Source organism: Lagopus muta, chromosome 5 (assembly GCF_023343835.1).
Source record: "Lagopus muta isolate bLagMut1 chromosome 5, bLagMut1 primary, whole genome shotgun sequence".
Classification (NCBI taxonomy): Eukaryota; Metazoa; Chordata; class Aves; order Galliformes; family Phasianidae; genus Lagopus; species Lagopus muta.
The window spans coordinates 31696078-31717105 of record NC_064437.1 but is presented as its reverse complement, the minus strand read 5'-3'; the positions used below and the strand labels follow the sequence as shown (position 1 = coordinate 31717105).

The 21028-nt window shown below is 40.9% G+C and overlaps 1 protein-coding gene across 2 annotated transcripts in view; it reads right to left on the bottom strand.

Moving 5' to 3' along the window:
* PRKG1 (protein kinase cGMP-dependent 1) overlaps positions 1-21028 on the bottom strand; it is a 391794-nt gene that overhangs the window by 321232 nt on the left and 49534 nt on the right. For both annotated transcript variants that reach the window (XM_048946671.1, XM_048946672.1), the window contains exon 2: positions 18280-18446. In XM_048946671.1, coding sequence (XP_048802628.1) covers positions 18280-18446 — 167 coding nt within the window. The remainder of the gene's footprint in view (positions 1-18279; positions 18447-21028) is intronic.

The window sequence follows — 21028 nt, the reverse complement described above, 5'->3', positions numbered from 1 at the left end:
AAAAAAGTTCAGTTCCACATTTAATACTTTGATTTGCTGGATGAGAAGAGCCCTTTACAAGCTCACTCTGAAAGTCTCCATGGAAGAAAGTCTCCACACCTGGAAGCGGGAGTACAACATGAGATCAAGAAAAATCCCTCAATAAGGTTTGTTAGCAAACTTACTGGTAACTATCATCAGGTAGTCACTCAGGAAAGCTGGAAAGGAAAAAAAGATACAGATACCCTCAAAGACACACGTTAGCCAAAGAGTACAAAGAGCTAATGCTGGTCCAATTCAACCAGATGCTTGTCATATTGAAGTGATTTAAGATAGTTTTGGAGGCTTTGGGTTTTGCTTTTGTGGCTGTTTTTTGTTTTCTTTATGGAGTGCGGGGTCTGGGGTCTGTATTTTGTTTTTTTTTGTTTGTTTCTTTAAGATCAAAAGATGGATAAATTGCAAGGAAGTTCTAAAATGCTCTGCCTTTACATGCAGACAGCACTGTGTTACCATCCAAACAGCCACATCTCTCCATCCCACACAGAATGTGAGGCTTAGGGACAGTAGGCTGGCATGTTTCACTGACGCAACAGCAAGTCAAATGAAAGCCCACATTACTTAATGTGTAGCCATGACAATGACTCCATTATGAAGGATTTTCACTTGGAGAGTCCCTCCAGTGGAACTTGCTGCATTAAGTCCTATTTTTTGGAAATGGAAGACAAGATATGAGATCTTACTTTCTTCAGCAAATGGGCTTTAAATTTGAAAGACAAAGTTGTAATCCTAATACAATTTTTTCTTTTTTCTTCTTTTGAGAAAAGAATGGCACAAACCATTTCTGTCCAACAGAATATCAGAAGTCTTATTTCAACATGGACTTTAAATGAACAGAAAAATGGTTTAATAATTACCATGTACAGCAGGCATTTTAACACGCACCAAACTTCAGAAGTTAGACAGAAATTTATTAGCTACGCATGGGCCTGTGTACCTTTTCTATTAAGTGAGACAAACTATTCCTTTAGATTCCTCCTTTGTACTGATGAGCACTCCTAAATCTTACCTGATCACTCAACAAGGCACACTACTGAACAGCAATTCAAACCAAGTGATTGCTTTTGGCAAGTGAAAACAAACACCTTTTGCTTAGGCAGTTTCTTAAACCACAATGCCAACATTTTCTCATGGAGATTTGTGGTTTGGCTATTATTTTAGCTCTCAAAATATTGCAACTCTTCTTCCTTAGAGCCTCTTCAAACACAAAGAAGAAATGTCTGCTGCTAGAGCCATGGAGGCATTGCCAATGGGATGCCCTTGAGGTGCATCTCTTCCCACAGCCAACTGCAAAGCCTGCGTGTGCTTGGGGAAACTGATGGTTGCAGCTTACTCCAATCCACTTCTTTGTTTCCTTCATGCCCTCCTCAGTCACCGCAGCTGGCATGCAGGCTCAGAGCCCATTCTCCATGGGGACCAAGTCACCAGTGGCTACTAAGTGCTTCTATTGCTTTGTGCACAGCCTGTATTTTCATATCTTGCTATACACAGATGATCCCTCACTTCCCAGTTCCTTCCTATTTTGTTTCACTGCATCATTACTCATCCACAGAGCTGTGGCAGCTGATGGGTGCAAATTCTCTTGGTACAGTGAGAACTCAGCTGGCAGAAGCAGCTCCCCAGACTCCATACTAGAGGCACTTTTAGCCTTCTTCAACATGAACTGGAGGACAAAGCACTCAGCATCTCTGTTCAGATGAGGGTTTTCATAGACAAGAGCTCCAGATGTCCTTTCCCAAATAGAACCAGCCAGGAGAAAGCTGAAGCACACTGCTGGAATGGTCATCCTCTTTTGTTAACAACCTGAATCAAACTGAAGCCTTGTATTCTCCCTACTATCAAAGAAGAAGGGGAAAACAGTCTTCTTGTGATTGGAAGCACTGGAGAGGAGCTGAGTTGCATCTCACCAAAACCCATGTAAAATCACCATTTTTTACATAACAGAGTGGGTGCAAACTCACCTACTCACAGAGCAGATGTGTGTTATGCACTCAAAACACAGCAAGTGAATTCTGGTTGGCCTGTAAAGCTGATAAAAGCTATGATCTTCTGAGAAGCAGCACACCTTTCACTAGAGAGAGACAGCTGCCAACTGAACTACTGTAGCTAACACAGAGCAGCAAGGAACTATTTTAGAAAATCAGCTCAGACTTATTTTCTTTATTCCACGTCTGCTTTAACTTCATGACATGAAGGACTTCAACATCTCCAGAAAAACCAGGCTGTTTTCATAGTTTTTGGTTTTCTGACTGTATGACAGAATGATGTCAGAAATCAAAGCAGTCTAGAGAGAGCCAACAGTAATATTTCAGCACATCAGCAATCATCTGTCATCAGATTGATAATATTTTTCCTCATCATGCCCTGATACTAGGTTTAGATGTTGAACAGTTACATCTGTGGCTTCCAGCCAATTCTGATCATGTTTATTTGGTAATCACTAGGCTTCCTAAGGAGGACGGGAAAGAAATAGGGGGAAAATGTTGGCAACATGCTTCTTTCAAAAGAAACATAATAGTTATCAAGACATTCCTCCAAATGAAGCTAGTCCACATATCCAAGCATCCCTCTCCCTACCACACTTTGAGCTTTCACAGTGCCTTTTTGATACAGCATCAGCATAACAGAGATATAACATGAGGACATGCCAAGCCTTGCACCACACAACAGTGATGCCTGAGGTTTAGTCTTGAGAGTTCATTGACAGCAACTGTGCTCAGCTTACAGATACTATTTATATACCTGCCAAATTAAGTAAAACTCAGTCTGGGATCTTAAAAAAATAAAAACTATGAAAAGTAGAAAAATAAAAGGTGGCTTCTGAGGCTGCAGAATCCAAGGTGGAAGGGAGCCTGTTTCCTGCTCACCAGACTTAGTGGAGCAAACAGACAGTGCTGAGCTGGGTTGGCAAAGCAAGCAGGTGACCTCAAAACATGCTCTGCAAAACTGCTCGTTACTGTTAACCCACAAGCATATTACTCCTCCACCAATACAAGATGTAAAAAGTCAACGCTTTCAGCTTTCAACATGCTACGGTTGTGCCTTTTTTAGCCTGCCCTGGTATATGTAATCAGGTTTTCCTTTCTGTGATAATTTTTAAATCACTAGCACAGCTTTGAATAGGTATTTTTTCCTTATTCCTTCTTCATTTTATTTGTAAAAGTGAGAGAGGTTTCTGGTGTGAAACCATTAACTCCAACCCACAAAGCTGTTCATTAACTGACAGCAGAACTGAAATATGCTCCGTTTACCACAATGTAGCAGCAAAAATAAAAGCACAACGACCCCATGCCTGAAGCACAACTGCACATCCCCCCACCAGCTTATTGGAGAAACTGGCTACCTTCTTCCACTGCCATTCCAACAAGGGAACACATCTCTGTACTCTGACATTTGTCACCATGGATGCTAAGCTTCCAAAGGGGACAGGATGGTAATTAAGGAAAAGTCATTTGCTAATCGAGTAACAGCGTGTATCTAATTCAGTTCACGGCAGCACACCTTGGAACAGTTCTGTTCCCAGACAGTCAGATTAAATTTATTTGCAAATTTCTTCTAGGCCTGACTTCATACAAGAAATGCACATACTGCATACTTCTTCACTTTGTACACAGCCCTTTGTACTAATGGGATTATTTCGGTGGATTTACAATGGCACATTCACAACTTTTTTATTTCTCCCTCAGTGTCTCACAACCCTTATTAACAGCTTCAGGACGTTACTCTTGAGAAAGATTCTCTGCCCTTCCCAATGGCATTCTGAAAATCCCACAAAGGGCTGTCAAAGGACATGAGACAAAACCCTCTACACAAGGACAGAGATGAGACTTTGTTCTCTACTTACTTTAAAGGGGGATTTCTTTGGATTTAGGAAAATATACAAGTTTCTGGAAGAGTGTGCAGGTTAAGGTGTGCTGCATTCACTGAAGATCAGACCTGCAAGGTCAGAGGGAAATCCCTTCTCACCAACAGCTCTATAAAATGACATTTCAGAGAGCAACATCCCAAACAATCTTACCTGAAAATAACTAGGTCTCTGGTAGGGCTTGAAGACAAAGAAACGCCGATATGACAGCCACAATGCTCAAACACCACACAGATGTCTGCAGCAAACTTTTATATATGAGGATTCTTTCTACTTCTTATGGAGCTCTTCAAAATCATTAATTTGTAATATTAGAGAGATTTCTATTTTCAGTTCTGAGCAATTCTTCGCTCAGATACTCCACAGTTTGACGGCTGATCTGCATAATATTGTGAATACAGAATATAACACATCTCAAGGCAGTGAAGTAAGCCTTCAGTACCTCGCTCTTCTGCATGCTGCAATACAATACAAGATTTATGGAAAAGGCCTCCTGAATGCCAATTTGAAGTCACAGCTCTTCAAAAACTAAAGCTGTATATTTAAGACGTATCAACCTTGTAACTTATCAAGAGTTAATAAAAGCCCAGTGAGAATTGTTAACCCACAGACTATTTAGACATGTCACCTAGGTTACAGCATTTATCTTGTTGCTTCATTTCTTACTGACCTAGCCCAATCAGTGTTGAAAAATTATCTCAGAAAGTCTCTGCATAAATGCACTGTTCTGCTCCACATTTATTCCCACTCGTATTTTCTTCCTGTGAGTGTTTTATTTATTTCTTTACTTATTCTTGCTTTGGCATAACCTTTCATTCTCCTTCATTTCATTTGCCTTACTTGAGCACAAGACATTAAGAGGAATGTTGAACTTACTGATCACCTACCTGTGGAACAACACAGCACCAGATCACTACAGCTTGGAGACAGCAACTCACTGACAGACAGGACTTTGCTGTCACACAAGGACCTGGCTTAAAATGCGAAAGTACCTTAATTGCAGTTTGGGGAAACAAGAAAAAAAAATTGCAATTTCATCCTAAAATCTAATACCTAAGAAGAAATAGAGTGTTAAGTAGCCTTACACTTCAAGAGGATTAGTCAGATTTTTTTTAGTTCTTGGAGACAACAGAATGAACGAAAAGCACACTGAAAAATGACTGATGGAACATCTAGGCTCAAAAAAAGAGCAGATAACCTGCAGCCTTAGCAATCAACCTTCAGGTAACAACTGCTACCACCCGCTGAGGAAAGCACACCTGTCTTAGCAACAGCAGAACATGGATTCCAAGGACACTGCTGTAGCACAAGTCCCAGCCACTTTCCTCCAAGCCAAGGGGCTCTGACCATTCATCCTCCAGCTTGTAGCCCATCACACACAGCTGAAACCCTGAAAGGACACCCAGCAACACTTTCCCTAATGGATAATCACAGAGTCATAGAAGGGTTTGAGTTGGAAGGGCCATTTAAAGGCCATATAGTCCAACTTCCCTGCAATGAACACGGATATTCACAGCTAGATCAGGTTGATCACAGCCCTGTCCAGACTGATCTTGAATGTCTCCACCGATGGATCATCCATCACCTCTCCATGCAACCCATGCCAGTGCTTCAATACCCGTATCATAAAATACCTTTTTATTATATTCAATCTAAATCTCCCCTCTTCTAGTTTGAAACCATTTTCCTTGGTCCTATCAGACAGACCATACTAAAGAGTCTTTCCCCTTCTTTCTTACACCCCCCCCCCCCCATGTAGCCTCCAGAGGAGCCTTCCAACTTCAATCAGTCCGTGTTTCTGCAGTGCTCACTGGTTGTGCAGCAGTGGGGCACTCAGCCCCCATGCCTACATTCACCAGCAAAGCTCTGCCCAGATGCTCATGGACAGAGTGTCTGTACATACAATTAATTTATTGACATTTGTGCACAGGCTGGAGCTCCCAGAGGTCATGAAGTTCCTCCAAGACATTGAGTGGTCACCGCCTGCATGTTAACAGCTCTCCGTTGCAAGCCTCCACACAGCATCATCTTCTGCTGCACCAAGTCAGGTTCCCCAAAGTAGGGCTGGGCAGTGGAGAAAATGTGCAGGAGAGATACCCACTGCCTGATGAGCAGTGTCTGCTGCTCAGTTCTGGGGCACAGGCACCCAGGGAGCATCTGGAATGGGCAGGTTCACCACCTTCCCCTTGATGAGCACACTAAAATCCATTTCTGGCCATGCCATGCCATGCTTCAGCCTATTTGAGGCTCAGTAAGGTGTCTGAGTTGACCCCAAGCTTGCATACCAAGCATCATCTCAATGGAGAAGGTGTTCACGGAGGGGATGGTCAGCCTTGCAGAAGCTGAGGGTGGGCAGCACTGCTAGGCGGCAGTCAGATAACTGAGGCAGACACCACCATGCTGCCTGCACCTGGCACTGGAACCAGCAGGCAGTTCTCTCCCCTTGCAAGTAGGACCCCCTGCAGAAGCTCTCTGGGAGGCTGGGCTCCTGCTTCCTTCTCAGCTCATTCTGAGCATGGTGGAGAAAGCACAGCATGTTTCCCAGCAGCCGCTCTCTCATGCAGGTGCACTCCAGCTCCACGCACAGGCAGGACTTCCTTGCCACCGTCTCCTCTGTGCCAGCCAGCTCCAAGTGGAAGGTGTGCACGGGGGCAGTGTAAAATAATGGGTGTTGCCAAGGACATTCTCTGAGACCCCAGATTCTTCAAACTTACAGGGGAAAAAAAAAGAATCAACTGTGAACACTTGGCTCTTTGATTTGCCAGCCTCCTTCCCAGTAGGCTTGCAGTCAAAAACAACCCCTTTGCTTGTTGAAAGACATTTATTTTGCAAAGGTAAGATGGAAATTTCAGATTACCACTAACACTTAATGGACAAAGTATTAAGGGAATCTGCTGGGACATCTCAGCACTCTCCAGTGCTTCAGTCTATCCAACCATCACCAGAAGCACCAAGAAAATGCAAATGTTTGAATTCCCTCGTGGTCTGTTCAAACAACACAGCACAAGGCTAGGAAATAAATTATCCTCCGAGCAGCACTTATGAGCAAGGTTAGTCCTGCAGTGCTAAATATTTCCAACCAAGTGGGGTCTGTGTAAAAGGCTTGTTTTTACCAAGAAGGAAAACAACATACCGCAGATAGCTGACAACTGATAACAAGTGGGAGCTGCTGATGAAAAGCAGAAAATAAACTTCCTCTCTTTTCATTCATCATGCAGCCATGAGGTCCAGTTGTCCCTTCCAGATGAACATTACCAAGGACACCACCTTCTCTTATCTCATACTGACTGGGAATAAACACATTCCTGGGAAAAAAATCTTCCATGGATTTAGTCCAGTAGTAATTTCAACACAGGAAACCGGTGCTTACAGGAGACCTCTGGAGATAACTATCATTTGGGGGCATGCTGACTGCCCAGCAATAACTGAAGAATGTCTACCTTGTAGATTACTCCAAACTCCATGATCCATTGGACTCTTTTCCCAGGGCTGCCTGTGCCAAAATGCACAAGTTCTTCACCCCTTAGCAGGGTAAAGGTAGAAAGGCTTTACCACAGAACGTTCCTTATTTCCCACTGAAGATCTTTTATGGGTATTACAGTTTGTCTTTGCTTTTCCAATGGCAATATATGTCACAAGAGGACATGGCAAGGAACACAATTTTTTGGCCTAACAGCTCACTGCAGTAAGGTTTCACCTTCTTATGAACAGGCCTTTGTGAAGCTCCTGGATTCTTCCATCCTCCCCTGAGCAATGACAAAACTGGAAAGGCTGATGAAGAACAAGCAGCAACCACATACAATTAGCTCAGAGAAACCTGTAAAGCTATATATCATTACCAGAAAAGAATACCCCAATCCAACCAGAAAAGAACTTCACATTTCCTCCTCCTTCAAGATAAGAGCAGCTTCTATCATTTCAGCAGTGATAAGCAGTCCCCTGTGGAACCCTGCTGGAAGAATGCAACTGCATAATTACACTGGGATTATTGCTTCTCCAGATCTGCATCACCTCAAACCTCAGCTGCTGTTTTTGTTTTTCATATGAGAAAGCCTACCGACAGTCATTTCATACTCTAGTCGTTTCACAAAATATCTGTTTTCAGTCAGAAGTGAGAGGTTATAAAAGTGTTTAGCGAAAGGATGGCAAGCATCTTGTTTTTATTAGTTTTTCGATCTTAAATTCCTATGTATTCAGATGGCATTTAATTATAATCTGTCTGGATGTGCTACAAATAGCAGCTGCTGGGAAACATTGTAATCTCCACTATTTTAAAAGAATACAGTGCAAAATATAAATCTTTTAGATATCGAAACATCAGATCGTTTCCTAAGAACAAAATCCTCCATTTTCCCCAAGACGAGGGGAAGTCTCAAGTTTGAGACCAGGACCACCACGTTAAACTAAAAGAAAAACAAGGAAACTAAAAGCTATGCCTTCTGCTCCATTTCAACCAATCTGTAATGAGGCACTTTCCAATCCTGGTACCCACGACTCTGGGTTTCTGAAGAGCAGCAGCCCCTTTCTTTCCCAATTTCCTTATTTCTATCCTCTTACTTTCCACAGAGTATTTAAAGGAAAACATCTTACAAGGTAGAGATGACCTCATTTTCCAGTCTCCAAGAAGTCTCTCTCCTTTCCCAAGCTACTTTAAGCCCCCTTTGTACCCAGAGCAGTAAGAAACAGCACAGGACTATCAGGGCTGATTTTTTGGGGGGGAGGGAGATGGGGAGTGGGTCAACTTTCAAAGTAAACAGGCATTTCAAAATGAATCAAGCCTAACAGAAGAGAACATTTTGCCTCTAATGTTCCTTTAACAATAGTTTAGATTGCTAACACTGGAGTCTTTCTATTGGCATACACAGTCTAAATTATACAGCCGTGTATTTTAACGGGCAGAAACAAAGGTCAAAATCCAGGCACTTTCATGTATACTATTACAATGAAAAGTCCTTTTATTTTACATTTCAGTTGTGGGAGTTTCAGTAAAAGGGAATCATGGAACAGTGGAGGAGACAAATACATTTGTGCCTCCCTTTTCTGCTGCTATTAATAAAATGAATGGGGCTTTATCTAACCAATTTATTTTGTAAATAAAACCCTGCTTCAGGACAAAAGCAGCCTTTGCATAACCACCCAGAATAAGGAGATATAGAAAAATAGATAGCCCTTCAACAACTATGATCTAATGTGAGGAGAAAACATTGGAAATCATTTTTTTTATTAATTTTTATTTCTTAAGAGGTTACACCTATGCATTTGTTGCCTTGAAAAGGAGAAATGAGCACTTAGCCGCCTACAAATGAGCCAGGCTGTATGAATATGAATGCACTTACAGAACAATATATCTATTCGACAAACTCTGGATACTCCTCCCCAGCAATAAAGACTACAGCTTTTGTTGAATTCACTCCAGCCTTGCTCAGTACTATGCTGCATACTACACTGGGAACTTCATTTGTAGTCTCCTCAGAATCTAATGATGAGCAAAGTGGCAAGAGCAGTAAATAACTACGTACATGAGCAGGTCATCAAAAAAGCTGGACGTTCATCTTTAAAATAGAAATATTTTCAGGTCATCTTGACACTAGAACTTCGAAAGCATTGCTTAAGAGCCTGCCAGCTGCTCTCTGCTGACTCTAAAGGCGAAGCTCATGCTGACAGCATGACTTGAGTGATGACACGTCAGACTCAGTTACTTGGGTGCTTGGCAGCATGCACATGAAGGTATTAAACACTGTGCAGTCCTTCTTATCCACCGACCAGTATTTGTCACTACCTTGAGACACAGGAAATGGATTTATTATTATTATCACATAACCATCAGCAAGCAATGGACAAGTCTGAAGTCATTAGCTCCCAGATTTGATTGCACCTCCTCCCCTCCTGCTACCAAATGCAGGTTTAGTCTAATCACAGGTTAAGTTTTGATTACTGGGAAGAAATCATTTAATTAAATAGCACCCTTTGAATTTAAGTGCAAACTCATGCCATAACTTCACACAAATTAACTAGGGTTAGGGGTTTGGGTCATTCTTTATGAGGAGGTCAGTATATAATCCGCAGCTTGCCTGTGCTGATATATCTGCTCACCCCATGCAGCACCTTAGTCAAGCAGTGGAGCAGCTGTGAGGCACCAGTCAAAGCACTGCATTGCTCCTGTCTGAGTTGCAGTTCTGCTCTGCAAGCTCAGGTTCTAATACCTGTGAGATTTATTCAGACTTTCTTTCCTTAGTCCTTGCTCAGGTGACAAGGAGTGTCCCCACGATCTTTACAAAACACTGTAATCTTTCCTTCTACAAAGCCTGGTTTGCTCCAATTCAGCAATATTGCTAACAATATTTCGACCAGTTTCATGTGAACTCTTATTAAGATACATACTAACTATCAACTTTATTGGAGATAGGGCAAAAGAGAGCATCTCCTGTAGCCCTCTGCTGCAGCATTCCAGTGGTTTGTTTATATATTCCTATTGCTCATGCTTTAAACACAGTCAGTTTTGCAGCCTTAAAATAATTACTTTATAGAAGTTGTATCTAATGATGAGCACAATCACTGCCCACAAAACACCACCTATGCGACAGTCATAATTTCATATCCTATTTGACCTCATCAGCGCTTCATCAAATAAGCACAAGAAATACTTCTGTCTGTCTGTAGAATAAGTAACTACATTTAGGAGAGTCAGTTATTCAGACACTGTAAAAATAAAGAAACTGGATGATAAAGGTGGAGCACTTGCTTTTGTATGTCCTATGCATGAAAACAGAAATGCGCAACAATCCTGTTTCTCAAAGAGACCGGCCATGCACGAGGCTCTAGCACAGTAAGCTCTGAACATTCAATATATCCTATCCTGGAGGACTGCTAGAAACAACTTCTAAGTTGATTTATTAATTTGGAAAAATACAAGAACAAACCTTTGTAATAGTGCTCAAACAGACTGGGCCACAAGAGTGCAAAACCAAGCCACAGCAATGCAGCATCCATGCCAAAGCCTGCACTTCATCTACTTGTATAAAAAGACTTGGTGATAATTAGTTGTGGATTTTTTGACTAATAAATATTCTTTGTTTTGACTTCTGGGGAAAGAAAAAGGAAAACAGATGAATCAAATTTCATGATGAATTGTAATAACTCCAACTGGAAGCAGTTGGAACAATGTTCAATTTCAGTAAGAAAGCCTCAGAAGTTAACAAACAGGTTTTTGCATCATTAGTGACATATTTTCTACTTATATAAATGCCCAAAAACCTATGAGGATGCTACTGAAATGCTGAAGCAAATCTCAGTTTGAAACTCAGACGGACACAGCATTCATGCAAGTGCCTTTCTGACTCAGTGCTTAAGTTAACAGTGACTTTTTGAGAGCTCCGAATTTTCATGCTGCATCCATAAAAAGCATGCCTTAGACTGGGGCATGATGATATTATGGGTCAACAGTACAAGTGCAGTTGCTAAACAATGTCAAAACCAACAGAATTGTTCCCTTAAAGTGAGCAGGACTCAAAGTGTCACCATGTTTTCTTGCATATATCCAGGCCAAATGATAAACAGTCTCGAAAATATCAACTGACTGCTGGAAACAAGCCTGATCTCCAAGGAAGGTGGAGCGATCTCCATAGATATCCCCAGGTGAGTGTGTAATGACAGTGAGGCACTTGAACAATCCTAAGATCTCAGCCCTTCACTCCTCCGCCCTACAGATTCCTCGCCAGGACTTTGCACTTGGAAGGATGAAGCATGAGATGTGAACACACACAATGACAGAACATCTAAAGAAACCTTGCTGGCAACCTCCCCTGCCCCTTGGATCCATATTTAAATTCACACTGTAAGGAGCTTTAGGAATACTCTTCTAAAGCATCTGCATTGCCCAAGGGACGGTCTTTGAGTTTTGCAAAAACACTACCTCTGTGAAAGGCCAGTATTCAATTGAAGGCTTCTGAGATGCCTTACATGCCTGGAATGACAAGCAATATCTCTGCCTCTGCTCCCTCCAGAAGGTCCTAATACAGCTTGCTCTGCAGTGAGGTGATCTTAAGAGTGAAGACAGCAGTCCTTGACAATTTCTTAAATTTGGAATGCCTTACAAAAAGATCCTGTCCTGATATCTAGTGGTGTCAGTACTGGACTGTATTTAGAGAGGAATCTGGGATGGGGGTATGAAAATTTCCCAAAGGAAAGAGAGCCACGAAACCACCCATTTCCTTGGGAAACAGACTTATTTCATGGGAACCCACAAAGGTTGCAGGATGACAGTGAGGAGCAGTTTCTCAGATCACATGAAAAACCGTGATCTGACTCTACAACATGATGGGAAAAAAAAGAGGCAGAAAACATTAAGTAGATGAGTGGAAAAAGAAACTGATGCCACAGTTGATTTTTACACAACCAGTGGAAAGTACTGTGAGAGGTTGCTTCTTCAGAGACTATGAATCTGTTGGCATGCTGTGCAAAAAAATCCCATTTTGTCACAAATACCTAATTAACTTCTTCCCACACATGGACACCACGTAAATGTTCTCCAACTTCAAGAGCCTTCTAACACTTGTGCTAGGAGATGTTGTTTTTTGCTGTTTGCTTGGAAAGGCAGATCCAACCCCTTGAGAACTGGTTTACAGGTACAGGCAGAGCCTAAGGCACTTATAGTGAGAGGCAATGTAAGTTTTAAATGCAGAAATGCCTCAGTTGTGTACAGTTTACTTTGAGATGAACGATGACCACCATCACTGTTGGAGAACACCAGCAGAGCCAGGAGAACTTTGCACACTGAGGCTTGGTGACAACAATAGTAGCAGACCATTATAAAGTGAGGAACCTCTTGCAAACACAACGTACAATAACACAAAAATAAACATGAAGGTCAAAAGATACACTGCACTGAGGTGACTGCATTATTGCTCCCACTCTGCACTTGCACTTGGGAACAAACCACAGAGCCTCCTTAAATCTAAAACTCATCTCTGTTCTCCATCTCCCTCTCCTTTAGAAAAAAACAGCCCTACCAAATCCTCTGAGAAGGAACTAACTCAAAAGACCCTAGGGCTAGTACAGCAATTATGTCCTATTAAATCAGATTCTTACTGAAAATAGTCCATAAAAAGAGACAAAAGAGGGGGCAGAGAGAGGGTGACACAAAGCCAGACTGAATGCAGTATTTGTGCATGATCATATAGAAGCCAAGAGCCTGCAGTGATTATTCTCCAGTTAAAAACAAACAAACAAACAAACAAAAAACATAATTGCACGGTTGCCAAAAGCAAACTGGAGAGAAAAGAATGATATGCTCCAGTACACCTTCAGAAATGAGAAGGAAGATAAGAACGCTGGCCAACAGAATGATAAAACATTATAGTGTCAGAAAAGTTAGGCAAAAGCTATGATAACCTAAAGGCAGCATCAAGCTGTCATCTTAGGGAAGACAGGCAGTATCTGTAAGCCGTTTTTGGTTTTGATTCATTGGCAGAAATCCCAACAGACTGAGGAGCTGCTTTGAGATCCTGGAGATCTCACCTGAGACGGCTCTGCTGGGACATCTCCAAACTCTGAGCTTGATATCCTTGCAAATCCTGCACTTTCCAGGAATATGTTCCTTCCCAAGACTTCTCTGATGTCCCAAACCCCATTCCCCAAGGGGAAGTCATAATTAGATGTTTCTTCATCACTTTGGAGAAGCTATGAGGAGTAAAGCAAGGAACAAAGTCTCCCAAAGGAGAATCCTCTTGACTGAAGATGAAAATAAAATGAAATTCAAGGAGATTTAAGAGGAAAAGCTATTAAAATAAGGGCTGAGGAAAGCACAGACTGTTTCTTAATACGGGCTCTTCTCAAAGCTGCTTTTTCCCTTCCCGTAAGTTCAGCACCACAAGCCTAACAGGTGTTGGTGGGGCTGTTTCCCTCAGCTCAGCTTTTGGAGTTTTAGTGCAACCTCAATATTTATTTGCAGAAGAACAAAGAGCCAAGGAGGATGCTACTGCACACAGCCAACACAAAATCGTAAGCTACAAAACAGTCATTTCAAGTACTTTAGGTCCCCTCCACTCCACTCACAGTATTATTCCTTCCATTTTTCATGGGAATAGAAACCAACATGAAAGAAGGGCTCCTTACACCTGTTAATATAGTTTCTAAAAAAAAAAACCTGGAATGTCTGTTTATAGTGGCATGACTGTTATTCACATGAGAGCCTAAAACTTGTACACTGTCGCCTGATTTATCAGTAGCTCTGCTGACATATTTTCCTTTCATAATGCAGCCATCAAATGTGACATCTTGCAGCTGTCAGGTTCAGACAGAGAGGGAGCAAAAGAGGAAACATTTGGTTTCAGATGTGGGATATCACATTTATCCTCATTAGTGCAAGGTAACACCCACACATAACTCAAAGCTGTCAACATGGTACAGATCTAGATGCATCTCTCAGAAAGAGACCTTTCTAGGTTTTCAAATTCTTAAGTAATTTCTGAAAAGTTTTAGAAATGTAATTTCCAAAAAAAGGCTTTAAGTCAACCAAATCAAACCTCCAAAACCAGAGCTTGGAGAACTTTTGGTTTTTTCTTAACCTTAAAACAAACTGGGGGTGGCAAACTGATTATAGAGGCAGAATACAATTGACCAACAGAGATAATCCCTTTTTCACTGCAAAAGAAACCTCAATTTTAAGACAAAAACCTGATGAGGCACTAATAAGAAAGGCAATATTTTTGGCAAGCTTATTTTATCCTCAAAATTGCTTGACTTGCAGAGTGCCAGCAGACACTAGTTCATATGCATAAGCCAAGGATCACTCATCCCTCTTTTCAGTCCCAGCTTCAACAGCCCGAAGGCATGTTTTTGCTGTATGTGGTCAGAGTTCCTTTCTCCAAGAATCTCAGCCCCTAATAAATACTTGCTTATATCACAACTAATTTTCACCTTCAAACTTAGTTACAAGACAACTTTTTGGGTACTGCAGGAGAAATGGGGATCCTTGGCCTTTCGTGAGCTGGACTCTGTGTGCCTCCATGCAGCAAGGCTGTCCCAAGGGAGTGCAACCTTGGAGGGCTCTCTAACAAGCATAACTCTCCTAGTTTCCAGTATCCTCCCACCTTCCAATACTGTGTTTCACTTCTCCCTACTCAGCTTTGAATTTTGATATACGGAACTATATGGAAGACTTTCTCCTTGTATTCTCAGTAACTTCAGTCTTTTTTCAAGCTTCACTCTATTAAACAACTTGTCATCTCTGGAGTACAATCAGTTTGTACAAGCACTCCTGAAAATAAAAAGAAACACAAGGAGGGCAGGAATTCTGACGGAAGGTAAAAAATAATAAGACATAGAATACAGTTTTTACTCACTCATCGCATGCATGAGAGCACAAAACCAGAGTGGAAAGAATCAAACCTGCCAGCGTGGGCAAACACATGAATAAAAAATGACAGCTCACCCAAACTTGGTATTGGGTAGTAAATAACTATCTTTCTGACTGGATCAAAGACACAATGGAAAAACAGTCAAGACTTTCCTGACTTTTCACTGAGCTACAACGGCCATTTTCACCCCAGAAATATACCAATGCCAGAATTACTTTCAGAAAGCACAATCAAGCCATAGTAAAGAAGGAAGAGTTTGGGGCTCATCATTATTCAGCCTTCTAAGTTTCACCAAGCACAGCAAGTGTCATGTTAGTAAGCATCTTAACATCCAGGATAAAGAACTCAAATATTCAGAGATCATAATTATCATAGAGACTACAGGTCTAATAAGGTTTATGAAGATAAGTGAAAATTTAAAATGGAGACTACTGCTGCTTCACAGTGATCAGCAAATGCAGAAAGCAACAATGAAAGTGATGGATGTTTTCAAATCCATCTCACTTAAATCTTTATTTATAATTAGTCTAAGGAAACATCATCCATACATAACCCAGACTTCTGGTAAGAGGCTCTATCTAAATGCTGAATCATAAATTAGAAATCTGCATGATAGTATTGGTTATCAAACACTCAACATGACTAATTTGTATTCATATTCATCACAAGCAAGGAAGGAAAGAGGAATACATCAAGAAAAAAAAATCACTCTCTAATATTCATCAAGATAGGATATTTTTTTTTTCAGAAGAACTCTATGAAGAATAAAGTTTATAGATGACTGGTTGTAGGTTTTTTGTTTGTTTGAATAGCTGAAAGGATACAGCGATAAGCCAAAAGGAGCAAATGAGCCCACAGTAACAACCATAAACCAAGACATTTGATAACATCATCTCTCATTTCCATTACTTCATCATCACTCATTGCATTACTTCTAAACACAGACTATAAACTCTACATAATTTTGTTTCTAAAGCATTATACATATTTATATAGCTATCTAAATAATCTTAAATTAAATCATAAGACCAACCAAACAATGGGGGTGAGCCAATCCTGCCCTCACACACAGAGACCTTCCAGAAGAGCAGAAATAAGCTGAAGAGCCCAAAAGCCATGAGGTTGACTTTCACATACAGTTATTTTAGAAGATGAGAGTCAAGGGATAGAGTTTGGAGCAATAATTAGAAACACCTTGTAAATTCAGGAAAGCCACAGTAAAAAAAGACAACATCAGGTACACCAAATAAAGGCCAACTGTGTCGCAAGTCATGCTCACTGCTTCAAACAGGGGGAAGAGGTCTGCCCACTAATCCCCCAGAATTCCTCTCCAAAGGATGCAACAGCACTGCACAGGACATAAGTGCACCCTGCTCTTACGAGGTTTGGATGGAACACATCATCCAAACCCAGTCACACAGCAGAGATACGCCTCCAACATGATGGTAACATGATGGTGTTTGGGAACCAAACACAGTTGTGCGATATGAAAACTTTCCATCTCACTATTTTACAAAAAAAAAAAAAAAAAAAAGCATTGCTTTAAAACAGTTTGTTACTGGTCTAAGACTAAACCTGCACCTCAGTAAAATGGTTTCTGTACTCAAAATGAGAGACTGAAAAACCTACACCTTTCCATGCAATGCTGGGGTGGGCACATATTTCCTTTGGAATCCCCCACTAACTACTTCATAATGCAAAATGCCATTTGAAGGTGGAAAATATGTAAATATTAAAAGCTGGAGGACTTAAATATGTGCCATATGAAAGGATTTAACCTTAAAAGGGCAGAACCTTAAAGCTGTTTTGGGAAACTAGTGAAGAATATTTGCAACTATACAGCATTAAGAGTTTGGCAGGAAACCATGTTTAAAGGATGGCTTACTGCCTTGAAAATATTTTTGTTTAAAGGACAATTTAAGAAATTAATTTGTGCATGTGTAAATATACAGAAACACACAAGTTATACATAATCTGGAATTTTCTCATATTTGCTCAAAAGACAGAGACAAGCAGGAAACCTTTGTTCTCCTTGGATATTATCCGGACAAAATGCTCACAGGCCTACTTCTTCCTAAAGGGTACCAAGAGATTTTGTAAGTATTTGTCTATGTGTACTGTATCAAATCAAGCTGGGAACTCGTTTTTTGCCTTAACTCAATTAAAACAGCAACATTTACCTCAGAACTCGCTGTTAGACACTAGCCAAAGAGATAGGTAGACACTGCAGTAGGTGGACATCAGGTTTGATCGAGCCTAGTAACTCCTACAGATGAAACATTAAATATGCCCAATTCAACACGCCAAGCTAACGAACGTGGAAAGAATAAGACACAAAATGCAAATAGCTGACATTCTGGAAAAGCAGAGTGCTGACAACACCCATCCAGCTATGAGATTCTCAGAAACCTGACGGCTCCCAAAAACAGAACATCCACTGCTGCACTCACATCTCACTGAGAAGATAAAACCCTGCCACAACACATACTGTGACAAATCAGACATGCTAAACTGCAGATGCTACACTCATTTTGTGCACAGGGCAGAAAACTACCATTTTCCATTATGAAACACATTGCTTCTGCAGAGATGTCCATGCACTTTATCAACATGCAAAAGCTCATTCTCACAACAGTCTATAAGGTAGCAAACTATTACCAGTCTCCTCCTTTTACAGACACTTTCCATTTCTGTAACACCACCATTTCTGTTAAGCCAATCACTGATACAGCAAAGCATAGGTATTGCCTCAAAGCCCAAGAACTATATTTAGTGGTGGCTTATTCCAATAGATCTCAGTGCTGGGTTAAGAGCTTTAACCCTCCTTCTTTATATAGGGAGGCACACAATTCCAGCATGGAATTTTCCAAGCAAAAGTAGTCTGCACAAATTATTCAACAACCATATTTAGAAAACATCTTTAGTCTCTTTCTTCAAAATGATTTTTCCCATGAAATGAGGTTTTCATCTCCATGTATGTTGGAAAATAAAGGAAAAAGGTATCAGCTTTTGAAACCATACCTTCCATGACATACACCAGGGAACCCACATCTCCCTCCTTGATGATGCAGCTGTCTTTGCCATACTCCACAGGATACATACAATCCACAATCTCCTGGATCTGAGACAGCTCCAGATTCTTCATGAAGTCATTGTCAAGGATAGCTTCCTTTATTAGCTCCTTGGACCTGCAGGATAAAAAAACAAAACAAAACAAAAAAAGCACTGTTCAGCCAAACATCCATCCACCGAGCTCAATAACAACACATGAAGTTTGGGACAATCACACAGTGCCTCACTGACTATTTCTTTGGGACAAAAAAAAAAATCCAGATTTTTTTTTCCCTAAAAATGTGATAGAATCAGAGATGATGAAAAAAAAATTAACTTGCAATGATTTTTGTAAATAATTTTAGATACAGTTTTGTAATGAAAATAGATCTCATGCAATTACAAGATCTCTTTTTAGCTACATCAGTAATAACACTGAAGAATAACAGAGCTACCCAAAATATCTTCCATATACAAAAGTGAAAGGAAATACAAACAAGAAGTCCAAGGATTTACTGCATAGTTTAATCATACTCCTATTAAATCACACAAACTGGAGAATACAGGAGTCTGTGATACTGCAGTGATTCCCTGAGTATTAATCAAATTCCAAACACCATGAATTCCAGCAGAGGAGGCATCACTGTTAAACATCACCAATTCATTGCTTTGACAACTAACAGGAAAATTCAAAAGTTTTATTAGAACTCACAAAATGAGACACTCAATTTTGGCTTGGCATGCAATTGGTTTAACAGTCTGAAGTTCTAAACTGCGCAAGGTTTGGAAAGGAAGTGGTTGTTTCTGACAACACAGGTGAAGCCTCCAATCTGACTGTGCCCACCACATTACGACATTTTGCAAGACCTCCTAGAGCATCTCATGGAAAGGAACAAGTGAGGATGCTACATCTAAGTCCAGGACAAAGCTGGAGTCCCCAAAAGCACCCACTCCTCTGAAATGCTCTACTTCAACGTGAGAGGCCATTGGCACTGACCTACTGAAGCACTGGATGCAAAGTAGACTGGACTTCAAGCATTGTCTGCAAGAAAGAATGGACTGCTCCAGAAACCTTGTTCTTGACAAATTTAGTCAAGATGCTTCACATGCTACCAATTTAATTCCTTGTACAAGCAAATAAAAACCACCAGGAAGTAAACTACATCTGTGTTGTTCTTTCACTGCTTTCAGTAGCTAGAAGTTGATAATTTTAAGGTTGGTTATAAGGCAGATAACTCGCTTTCCTTATTTGTTCCACACAGTACAGCAAGAGCAGACTTTCTACGCTGTGCCTTGATGGCTCTTTTGGTCTCAGCCACCCCCACAGGTCCCCATAAACCTCATAACAAAGACACTAATTGCTAGCATTACTCAAACAGCATGCTGAAAAAGAAAGCATAATAAAAGCTTTCACGGTAGTCATATCAGCCAGCATTCCAATTCCAGCCATTTGTTCCATTACAAGGCTTAAAATGACATTCTCCCCAATAAAATAAAGTCAGCCTTTCATGAGGAGTGCTTAGAAAAACAGCCACAAGAGATGCAAGGAATTCAGACATGGGTATGTTGGACCTCCCTGTTAATTCAGGGCCCACAGAAAAAAGCAATGCTGTTCTTGTAGGAAGGAAGGACAACAAAGGATTTGGAAAGGATCTGGGAAGCCTGGTCTAAATAGTAGCAAAGGGGCAACAGAAGAGCTAAGAAAATCTGCTACAAATCCATTCTGGGGAGAAGCAGCAAAATATATGCAAGATGAACAAAGGTTTGGAATTTGTGAGCTTAACAGTATTCTGAGTAAAGCCTCAGAGTAGCTCTAACCAACAGATTCATGGCATCTAGAGCCTTTTCTCTTCAACATACATAGGTTGCTCCAAAAGTAATGCCTATTTATTTCCATGGAAACTACAACAGATACAAAGAGCTTTGTATACAAAGATACAAATAACACTCTTTGAGAGAGCAAATTCTCAGCTACAGAACACTATTTCTCAACATAATCACCACCATTAGCTGTGCATTTTCACCAGTAATGAACAAGAGCCCTCATGCTGTGTTCATAAAAATCTGCACCAACGGAGGCGGCCCGCTATTTCACACTGTTATGATGGCACAGTTGTTGCTAAGAAAATGTTGTCTACACAGCCCATCTTTTCCAAACAGATGGAAGTTACAAAGTGCCAAATCCAGACAACGTGGTGGATGTGGTACGACAGTGCAGCCAAGATTAACAATGTGTTGCACGGTCTTCAAACTGGTATGAGATCTGGCATTACCACACTGGAGGAGAAAGGTTGTCTTCTTCTCTGGTGAGACTCTGGAATTTTGAGCCTTCAGCTTCACCAGCACTGTGATGTAGAGGTCGAAACTCTTCAGAGTTCTAGGAAATCCAGGAAGATCATCCCTGTCCTATACCAAAAGACAATGTATATCACTTTGGCCATCGAGGGCTGTGTCTTGAACTTTTCCTTTGATGGAGAATTCATATCACCACTCTGTGAACTGCCATTCTGACTCTGGCTCATAGTGATGACACTACATCTTGTCATTGCTAACAATGCCATCCAGGCAACTGCCATCTTCAGCCTCCTATTGGTTCAATAGGTTCTGACAAACTTGCATATGGTGTTCCTTCTGTTTCTGTGTGAGCATTTCTGGGATCCACACGCTGCAAGCTTTGTGATATTCCAACACTGCCACCATGGTTTCCAATTCCTTGAGG